Source organism: Tuber melanosporum (genome assembly GCF_000151645.1).
Source record: "Tuber melanosporum whole genome shotgun sequence assembly, scaffold_1, strain Mel28".
Classification (NCBI taxonomy): Eukaryota; Fungi; Ascomycota; class Pezizomycetes; order Pezizales; family Tuberaceae; genus Tuber; species Tuber melanosporum.
The window spans coordinates 323015-334231 of NW_003298755.1; the positions used below are offsets into that span (position 1 = coordinate 323015).

Consider the following 11217-nt stretch of genomic DNA (forward strand, 5'->3'; position numbering starts at 1 on the left):
CCTATTAAAGTAAAAAAAAAAAAAATTTTGAGCTTGCCAAACACCAATATATTCTCAAAAACTCAGTTTTTTTTATTCTGTGTCATGCCAAACTGGGCCTTAAAAATAAAATCAAAGTTACTAAATTATATTATGGTATGAGACTTCCAGTTGCAGTAGTGTTGGTGTGACAGTGTTTCCAAGGACACTGTAGAGCATGTGTTAATACATAGAGACAGATTTTCATCAAACTCTCACTTAGCCATGGCGGCAGACTTTAGCTCTCTGATACAAGTAGAGCTAGCACTTTCTCTACAAACAATAATAACCTCCAATCTGCCTTACTGTCCTCCGTAGGTCGCTAGTTGAGAGCAAGCAAGCGGGCAAGTAATGAGACCGCATGATCACTAAGACATTATATGCGGAGTGACCGATCATGATTGGTCACTCTTTACTCGTTCCCTAGACTTTATGTGCTCCAGGAGGTCCACAAGCCAAAAGATAAAAATAAAAAAAACACCCGCACCTTGACGTCTCTACTCGAAGTCCACCTCGAGACCACACCCACTCAGTGCCCAACTATCAGATTTCCTTTCCAAAATTTCTTCCAGTACATTACAAGTGTTTAAACAGACATAAAGCAAAATGAGACTATCAGGCGCATCCTTAATTCAGCCAGTATCATACATACCATCCCCAGCGCCATCCCCCATCGGCCCGCCAGCTTCAGGGCAGGTGATTGTTCCCCCTCTTTTTCTGGCGTCGATACGAACTTTATTTTCAAGATCTGCTGCAGATCCAGACGGCGCGGCAGGTGGGTCACCTCGACCGCCTCCACTACCTCACCTCCGGAATCACTGCTCGTGTTGCCTAGTATGAAGTTAGAGGATTGGATGGGACGGACATGGTTATGTTGGGCTGTCTTGATCATTGTAGCTATCGTACGGGGCGGGCTCTATCAGGGAGAGGAAACTTGCTATTGTATGTTGGTGCAAGTAGATATCTATCATACAAAGCAATTTCTTATCATATGAATGGGTCGGTTACCCGGTTAGAAGGTAACTAGATCTTTCCTTTCTGTTCGCGTACTTTCAAGGCTACATGCCAGTACCTACCCTTTACCAGTTATGCAGTATACAAATGGTAATCCCGCCAACGCACTAATAAAATATCAACCGATACCATGCCTAAGTCAAACCGATTATGGAAAAGTACAACGCCCACTATTATAGAACGTGAACTGTCCGCTTGGAAAGCAGATGGATGCTACTCTTCTTTTATTCCTACGGCCGAGCACAGAGGAGGTGTGGTATCTCTATCATGCGATATTTGGTGGTCACGGAGAGATAATCTGATGGATATTTCGGGACTTGGAAAGGTTGTGGTTTGTTTTTCCGAAACTGGTTAGAAGGTGTAGGATTCTGGTATTCGATCGCTAGAATATAGTTCTCATGAATTGGCTGAAAAAAATCGTCTTTCTTGATCTGCTGCAAGTAACATTTTGGTTCATAATATTATGAGGGACTGAGCTATGATAGTTAAAACGAGAAAAACATGACTGAAAGCAAATCCCCCCCCCCAATTCATGCAACAACAGCGCCCGCCACCCCTGCTTCGGGCTGCGCCTCTGGTGCGTCGGCACCTCCCTCGCCTTCCTCCCCTTCGGCCCTCTGTGCGATAGCAGCCAGAACCGCGTCGACAGCCTCGTCCAACTGACCCTTCTCGATCCCGTCCAGAGCCTCCCTCCCGACGCCCCTCTCCAACAGGACCTCCTTGGAAACCCTGCGACAAGCCAGCAGCAACCTGAGCACCTCTTTGTCCCCCGCGATGAGCGCCCTCTCGAGGGGCCCGACACCGTCGGAATCACCAAGATTGACTAGCACGCGCTCGTCGGCGAGGAGCGTCTCCACGACCAGCGCATTCCTAGTGTCGACGGCGGCGTAGAAGGCGGACCGGCCGTGACTGTCGAGCGCGTTCACGTCGACCCTCGGGTTCGCGAGGAGGATGCTGACCATGCCGGTGGGCTCGTAGCGCGCAGCGATGTGCATGATGCTTTTGCCGTCATTGTCGCGCACGTGCACGTCGAAGCGGGGATCGGCCAGGCAATCGCGCACCACGTCTGCCAGGCTGCGACGCCGGACCATGGAGAAGAGCGAGGACTCTCCGCCGATGCTGCCGACATTGACGTCGACCCGCTCGTCCGCCAGCAGCGCACGCACGATGTCCTCGTGTCCGCGGGACGCGGCGCGTCCGAGGGCGGTGGAGCGCCTGTCGTCCTGAACGTTGACCTCGAGTTGGGTCAGCGTGAGGAGGAGCCTCACGACGTCCCCGCGTCCACGGTGAGCGGCCTTCAGCAGCGCCGTCGCGCCGCTGGCGTCTCGCGCGTTCGCATCCACCCGGGCGTCCTGCAGCAGCACGCGCACCACCGCTTCACACCCCTTGAACGAGGCGAGGTGTAAGGGCGTGGTGCGCTGCTGGTTTCGCGTGTTGACATCGACGTTCGGGTGGGCTAGCATGAGCTTCACCACTTCCACGTGACCGAACGAAGCCGCCATGTGTAGGGGTCCGAGGCAGCCCGTTTCCGACAATTCCATCCCGGCACCCCGCCTAAGCAACATCTCCGTCATCTCCGAAAGTCCGCCCACGGCGGCGGTCGTGAGCGGCGACCGCTCGCTCACGTTGCTGAAGCTGCCGACATTCTCCTCGCCCAGGCTCTCCAGCAGGAACTCCACTGTCATCGGCGTCTGCGTTGTCACCGCCGTGTTGAGTAATCTCCTCTGCGGGGCGAACTCGAGTATGCCCTGCCCGATCAACGCGCGGATCTCACCGCGGTTGCTGGCCCGGGCGCGGGTGTAAAGTAAACGTTGGCCGTACGTCTCGGAGCGCAGAGTGAAGACCGTGTTTAGCAGGCTTGGCTGCAGTAGGTTCGCAAAGTACCGGTTTGTCTGAACGAGGGAGTTTAGGTCTGGGGGTGTGAGACGGTTGCTTATTAGAAAGGTGAGCTCGTTTGGGAGGTCGAGGATAGACATTTTTTTGGTATTTTGGTGAGAAGAGCACAGGGGTAAGTGAGGCGGGTGTTTATTGGCTTGCCGACGGGATAAGGCTTTGGATGCTTTATCGTCGTTACAATGGTATCGTGGTGCCTGGGCTCGTTAGTGGCGGCTGAGAGTAGCTTGTCCAGTACGGTACCGCTATTTGTATTGAAGTTGGTACGATCCTTAGCATTGCAAGCTGAGATGACTGTGAGTCTTGCCAAGACTAGGCTCCAACAAGAGTTGAAGCACAACAGCTGAGTCAGCAGCGCCCCGTTTTCCAACCATCACTCGTAGACTAAAAGCAATACAAAGTAGTCTATTACAATATGATCGCCCTACGAGCACTCACCTATGATACACAATAAATCTCCACACAAGGGCACCGGTAAAGTGTATCATCAGCACCGCGAGGACAGGGACAAATTACAGAGCCCAACAAGCGATCCTACAAGCACTCCCTGAAACCACACTATCTCACTCGCATCCTCATCCTCCCGTCAGAGTAAACCCTATCGCACATACAACGCGGTCCAACCACCACCACCACTCCCCCACCCCGCAGTAGACTACAACACAAGAGCAAAATTTGGTCCCGCGCTATGGGGTGGGGAGGACGGTAAAAGGCAGGTCTTATACGTTCGCATAGCATTCACGACGAAAGGTGGAAAGCCAAGCGCAGTCTGGGTGTTGTGGTGTGAGCGGGGTATGCGAAGTGGATAATAATACGAGGTGGTTCCCGGATGGTGTTGGTGTGATGCGCTGCTGCGAACACTCTTATCACTGGGATTTTCCATCCCGACGTATTATATATGGGTGCATGTATGTTGTGCGCAAACACGACACTGACTGACCGATTATTAGGGTATCATAGGGGCTTGAATGTCCGGGAAAGAATAATTATACAATACTACAATGGTGTATGGTATAAATGACATTCCAATGCCTATCCCATCCTGCCGATATATACCCCCCACCCACCCACCCGATCCATCCATCATGTCCCATGAGAACTGCAAAATATACAACAAACTGCAAGCGCAAACCCGCTCTTGAACGACTAATAACAGGAGAATGGAATAAGGGACGAGGGAGAAGGGAAAGGCTATTTCAAAATGCCTACCCTTGACCAACCGTCCAACACAACTTAGCACGATGTAAAGTAGCCATGCCAATATTAATGTGGAAGAGTAAGAAATGAAAAGCCAGACCGAAACAAACCAAGCCGAACCGAACAATTGCACGCAAATCATGGTAAACGGGCAAAGGAAAAAAAAGGAGAAAGAGAGAAGGCAAAACATGAAGGAAAAGAAACCTACAAGAAAAGACAAGGTATATCACATTGGCAACCCAGGTCGGCGCAAGCCAAGCCAGCTATGACCGCTCAGCAGAACCCCACCTCCCCCGTAACCCCTCGACCCACCGCCCATACAACACGTCCGCCAAAACTGCGTTCATGCCTTTCACTTCTGCAGTCTCTTCCATGCCAACGCTAGAGCTACTCCCACCCCTTCTTCTACCTCCTACGTCGCTAGCCCCCGCTCCAGATACGACACTACTCCGGCGCTTTCTTCTGGCTAGTGGTGAGCCCGTGGTTGCTGGGCTGCTGGATAATGGTCCTGATAATCTCACTGGGGTTGCTTTTGCAGCGGTGGCGGTAGTAGGTGGAGGGGGTGGAGGTGGCGGAGGTGTAGGAGAAACGAGCGCGTTGAGGGCAGGATTCCGCTGGAGCTGGTCAATCATGGAATGGAGGAAAAGGATGTTAGCTTCTGGGTTTATCTCGTTTAGCGAGGACCATGCCGACGATAGACGGGCGGCGGCTAGGTGTTCTTGCGGGGTTGCGGAGGTGTTTGTGGTTAATCGTGCAAGGGAGGTGTGGATTATGGTGTTGTAGAGGTTTCGGGCGTCCGAGGGCCGGGAGGCAAGACCCGTTGGAGCGGCATTGGAAGGCGGAGCGGAGGAATTGGCAGTGGCAACAGAGGGGGTATGACCGTTATTCCCTGAAACTTTTCTAACGGGACGTACGGTCGACGTGGACCTTGCTGTGTGGGATTGCACTTCCGGTGAGGGGGAGCGGGAGGGGTCACTGTGGAGGACTTGGGACTCTTTGGTTATGTGGTGGTGGTGGTGGCTTGATTGGTGGTGGAGCTGCCCGGGACGAACAGGATTGGAACTTGCATTTGAAGGACTCTTCCTCCGGGCCGTCCCTGTGCAGGTCGGTTTCGATGGTGATGGAGCCACACGCCCGTTATGGCCGGTGTTTTCGCTATGAGGAGCTGAGTTGAGGGCTAGATTTTGTAGAGCGACACTTATGGGGATTTCCTCAAAGTCTGAGGAATGCGAAGAATCGGATACGCTCCGGCCACCTCTTATTGTTTTGAAGTCTTGGTGACGGAGTGTAAGGTGCGGGTTTGTCCTTATGGTGTCAAAGTCCCAGTCTTCGTCTACCTGGAGTGCCATTGTGTTCCTACCGCACAGTTATCAGTATACATGTGTGGGCTTGGTAAGGAATGCTAGAACAAACATTGTAGCCTGGTACAACTTTGGATGCGCCTGTCTACCACCCTGACTCCCCACCCACTTCTGCTTCCTCTGGATCAAGTCCTGCAACAGCTGTGTCCTCCCGGCATTTCTGATAAACCTGTGCCTCAAGAGCTCCTTCGCGCTAGCCCTCTTAATCGGATCCTTATTCAAGCACTTTTCCACAAAGTCTTTGAAATCCTTAGACCACCTATTACCCTCCAGCCTCGGCGCCGGCTCCTTTGGGATCAGAAATAGCACTTTCATCGGGTGAATGGCAGCGTTTGGCGGCTCGCCCTGCGCAAGTTCCATAGCGGTGATCCCGAGTGACCATATATCCGCTTTGAAATCGTAACCCGTCGTCTGGGAGATCACCTCGGGCGCCATCCAGAAGGGGGTCCCGACGAATGTGTTGCGCTGGGATTTGAGGTTGCTGAGTTGGGCCGCCACGCCAAAGTCTGCGAGTTTGACCTGGCCGGTGCCGGAGAGAAGGACATTGGCCGCTTTGATGTCGCGGTGGATTTTGTTTTCTCGGTGGAGGTAGTCTAGTCCAAGGAGGAGTTCTCGCATCAGGATGGCGATGTGGGCTTCGCTGAAGGGACCGGGTTTTAGCAAGTCGAGGCAGGACCCGCCGGCAAGGTATTCCATTACTGCGCGACGTCAATATTAACAATTCTCCTCATGCCATGTCGAAAGCGCAGACGGCACACCTATCCACAACTTGTACCCTTTAACAAAACTCCCGTAATACTGCGTGACAAACGGACTAGCGCAAGTGCTCAGTACTGAGATCTCCTGTTGAATCTCTTGAATGTCGTCCTCGCTGGACTCCAAGTCAATCTGTGCGAAAAAGAGGCAGAAACTCCCAATTAGCCCTCGCGACCTCCCTCTCTATTCCTCAAGGGGAAAGGATGAAGCGAACATGTTTTATAGCAACAACAGTCCCAGACTCCTTCTCTATCGCCTTGTAAACAACGCCAAAGCTCCCACCTAAAGGCGCACGTCAGGCATGTATTCATGCATTCACGGAAAGTCGAATGGGTGTATAGCTCACTTCCTAACTCCTCCAAAACTTCAAACTTTGACGCTAAACTCGCTGCCATAGCGATTGTTCAACGAAACAAATGAATGGATATATGTATGTATATATGTATGAAGCTCTCGGGTCGGCAGGTGAAACACAACACCTTGGTTAAAAGACAAAGTGCAATCGCAGCGAGCGCGGAGTGAGAAGGAAAGAAGGAGAGAGAAAGAAAAGGAGAAAGGCGATCAAAGGGTAGAAAGCTAGTGAGCGCGAAGGGAAAAGGGAAGTGGAAGGAGGGGAAGAAGAGAAGGATGAATGAGCGAGTGGGTGAGTGAGTGTGGACGGGCGGATGGGCTTGATATCAGCCAGCCGGGCCAACTACCGGTAGCTGAGATGCGATGGGTGGGGCGTGTGTGTTGTTGTCCTTCGAACGCCGCTGCGCTCGAGCGGGAAGACGCATCTTGTTTTGGCATCTTGTGTTAGATTAGTGCGAAGGTGATGTGTTGGTTAGGGCGGTAGGGTTGCTGTGGTAACGGACATTAGCAAGGTTCAGGTTATGATAGGCGTAAGGCTGGAAGCTGCGCTGATCAATATGATGTGATGTGATGTGATGTGATGTGACCGAAACATTGTTTAACTTAGAAAGCCAATTTCGACGTCCTCATCCCAAGCCTTTAGACATCTTGCCTTGTGCCCGAAAACAGGGGGGATACCACATACCGGTACTACACGAGTATGATACTTGTACTTGTGCAGTACTTCCCGCCTCGAACGAGGAGCCCTTGCTAGGAACCACTACGAGTACGAGTAAACGGTGAGATCAAACCAAGACCCTGTCTGGCACGCCACCATATCCGGAGCTATGTGGGTTGAGAGGGGAAGGGATGGGCTGGCAAGGAGTGTACTCGAGTACTCTACTTGTACTCGTACATACCACACCTCCCGTCTCCCTCCCCTATGATACCGGGAGTGCTGGAACTCCATGGCACTCCGAGTCCCCAAGTCCCAGGTCGACAACAAAATGTGACGAGTTGGTCGGGTCAGGTCTAGGACCCGCGATGTGATCACTGCACCGGGACCACAGTCAGACCTTCTGGCGCATAATTTTGGACTTGTCTGTCCATAGCCTCGGCAAGACCGGGCGAGGACCCTGAGGTACCGGTGTCCAACGCTGGAGCTGACCCAGCCCTATGGAAGAGCAACGGCGGGGGGGGGATAAATCTTCCCTTCATAGGAATCTCCAATTTGTGGTCACAAATATGGGAGCTGATGGGTTGGCATAACTCGTGATAATCCTTGATGTGATACTTGTATTTACCTTACCGCTTGTTTGTTATATTTCTGGAGGGTTTGAGGTTTCTTTTCATTTTATTGGGTTCCCCAGGTGATGCCTTGGGTTAACTGCTATGAGTTTTCCTGTATCATATGTTCCGAGTAAATCTATGGTATGCACTTGACAAAGCGAATTGTACAATTTGTACTTGACCATACAGTCTAAAAACACTACGCAGCTTGAGATGAGGTATTCGCTTGGATTTAATGAGAGAAGTTCTGACTCCTGGACCAAAAGTGTCCCGTCAACTCGAATGAATGATAAAAAATTTTTATTTCCCTACCTGGTCCAGATACGATACCATGCATGATTTAAGCAAGTGGGGGGGGATAAGAAGAAGGGTAAAAACGAGAGAGGATGATAAAAAAGTGACTTGGTAACTGATATAGGTCGGCGTTTTTGTGCTTGCTAACTTGAAAATACTCGAGTAGGAGGAAAATAAGGGGAGAGGATAGCAGAGGAATGAAATGGAGATTCAGCAATGACAATGCGCCCAAAGAAAAGTGAAACCTGAGATTTAAAATACAAAGAGGATATCGTGATGAAGGTTGCGATTGCAAGATGAGGCGATGAGTTGGTCATGTAATTGTCACACGAGAAAAAAAAGAATGAAAGGAAAGGAAAGGAAAGGAAAGGAACACGCTGATGGAACCCCGCCCCCATACGGTGTGATAATGGAGCACGTACAACAGCTCATCCCACCCCATCAAGAAATCACCATAGCAAGTGCGCGGCGATAGCACAATAGTAAATGTAAACGCTAAAGTCTACCGCTCGGGTATTCGCCAAATATGTCGAAGAGAAAGCATGGGAAAGAAACCCCACCCCGAAAAAATAAAAAAAACCTCCCTAAACCAGCCTGACCCATTCCCACAAACTTGATGTATGATCCGAACTCCCGCTTAGCAAAACTGAAAGGAAAAAAGGGGGGGGGGAAGAAAAGAAATAGACAACGTTTTCGTTTGGGTTTTGGATAGAGAAAAAGAGCAAGTAAAAGAAAAGAAAAAACGTCATAGATGGTGCCGAATTTTTGCGAATCGGTTCGGTTGATTGAATGTCCGTGTGAAACAGCAGCTCCACGGACAGAAGTGCTATGCATTGTATAAGATACCGGGATACTGGGTATCTCAAAGCAACCCATCTCGGCGATAGACCCCTCCACGCCAACTATCACCGATGCCCCCCCTCCCACGTCCCCTCCCTCTCATCCCGCCGGTACCACCTCTCGGCGAGAAAGTATACACTCCTCTACCAGCACCTCCGCTACCTCTACCATTTCTCCCCGCCGCTACAGCCCCTTCTGCACGACTGGCCACTTCAGCGAACGATTCGGTGGTACTCCTATTCCTGTAGGCATTTCCAGCCGCCGGAACACCCTGCTGGGCACCGCTCCCAACCGACGGCCCAGCAACCGCACGCCCTCCTCCCATGTGTACCCTCTCCACCCTCAACTCGTAAAAATTCCATTTAGCCTTAAAAGTCTTCGATCCGGCCCACACCGTTTGCGGCTTCTTAACATGCCCACCCGGCGCCGGCGTTGTTTCAGGTAATTGCGCATTCCACCCTTGCCCATCATCCGCACGTCCCTCAGATCCCTCATCATCTTTGTCGCCGCCCTGGATCTCAAAGTACTTTAGCTGCCGTGGGAGTTGTGTCCCTGCTGGCGGGAGTGTAGTATAGGCGGAGGTGGAGGAGGTGGTGGAGGAGGTGGAGGGGAGGGATCCGTTGGGGAGGACGAAGATGGGCGGGGATTCAGATGGGTCCTTCTCGTTTGGAGTGTAGGGGTTTGCGACAACTGCGTCGATCCATCGTACCACTCGGAAGTACTTGGCGGCGTCGCGGGAGGTGTCCCAATCATGGGGTGGATCGCTGTTCTTGTTGTAGTGCCAACCTCCGGTTTGGGGGTCCATTTTTTTTTCTCTCACTTGTTTTGTTCGTTGATGGGAGAGGGGGCGGGAGGGTAAGGTTTGGGCGTATGGAGAAAGGAGAGGCCGAAGGGAGGGAGGTGCGGGGGGAGGGCGGGGTGAAGCGAGGAGGAGGGGGGGTAGTGATGGCGATGAGGAAGTAGGGGAAGAGACGGTTGAGACGAGGAGAGGTGAGGTCGGAATAGGAGTGCGGAGGAGGTTGATTTATCGTGACGGTGACGACGATAAGAGAGTACAGTACTGTACAGTGCAGTACCTCAGAACTGGACTCCTAACTTAGACTATGATACACTAGCTTTCTATTTCCCTAGGTTAGGTTTCGGGATAATTCCTAGGACTTCAATACTCACCCTTCTTCTCTCGAGAAGCGCTTTTCGTATGTAGCACCTATGATATGTGCCCATGCCATGCACAGGAAGAAAGGAAGGAGGGATTTGGTGAAACAGGGGCTTAAAATTTTTGTTTATGAAGGTGGAATTCGCCGTGGAAACGTTGACGCAGCAGCAGTTCACTGCTGGATGCCTGACCCACCCTGTGATGCGAGCACTTGGCCCAATAGATCAACAAATACACAGCAATCAGCCCCTCAACTCCACCACACCGTAACACGAGCAACTTTACGAGTAATCACAGCGCCCTACAAAGCACCCATCCGGTCATAACAGTAGTTTTTACCTGTATGTACAGTACTCGTACTCGAGTATAGCACTCTGAAGATTCATAACTTGCCGTATCCTCCAAACAAGGGAAGTCTGGATCTCAACCCCGCTTGCCCGCTTGGGCAATAGTTCCTTTTATTATTATGATATTATCATCAGTTTTTTTTTTTTTTTTTAATCGTTGCCAAGACGGGGTGGACGGAAACGGGGAGATCGTTGGCGTCTTCGCCGCCGTCATTTAGAAAAACGGGATGAACCGTGCGGAAATGTGTGGGGCCCCACACCTTACGACCCACGCGATCCATCAACTTGAGAAAAAGTGGAGGGAGGCCTGAGTTGGTTAGAATGGGATTGTTTATGTATGATAAGTATGCTTACTTTTTGTGGAAGAAGGGGAGTGGTCGGTACTCGTACTGTATGGACAAGTTCTTTTAAGTCTAGTGGTTGGCCTAACTTGGGTGGTTTGGCTTGCATGGGCAATCGGACAGCTACATATTATATCTCGAGTACTGTACACTATGAGTACAGTACCGGTAGGTATTATATTTAAAAGATTCCTACCAAAACTTCTTTTTTTATTTAAATCCATACCAGATTCGTTCTTTTGGCCCATCTTCCCCGGGGGGGGGCACGGTGACTATGGCTTGCTTCTAAAGTCGATGCCGACTTTCTGCTCCCGCTGCCTGATACCAGGATACCAGAACAACACGAGGAGGAGGAGTAATAAGTTGCCATTGCGGGATCA

At 51.2% G+C, this 11217-nt stretch overlaps 1 protein-coding gene across 1 annotated transcript; it reads right to left on the minus strand.

The window, feature by feature from the left end:
• Positions 1–5492: 5492 nt before the first annotated feature.
• GSTUM_00003853001 (uncharacterized protein) lies at positions 5493–6634 on the minus strand (the record flags this gene model as incomplete). Its single annotated transcript, XM_002835057.1, has 4 exons — positions 5493–6181; positions 6242–6371; positions 6454–6521; positions 6586–6634. 4 exons carry the CDS (start codon positions 6632–6634, stop codon positions 5493–5495), a joined length of 936 nt encoding a protein of 311 aa, XP_002835103.1.
• Between the last annotated feature and the right edge of the window lie 4583 nt (positions 6635–11217).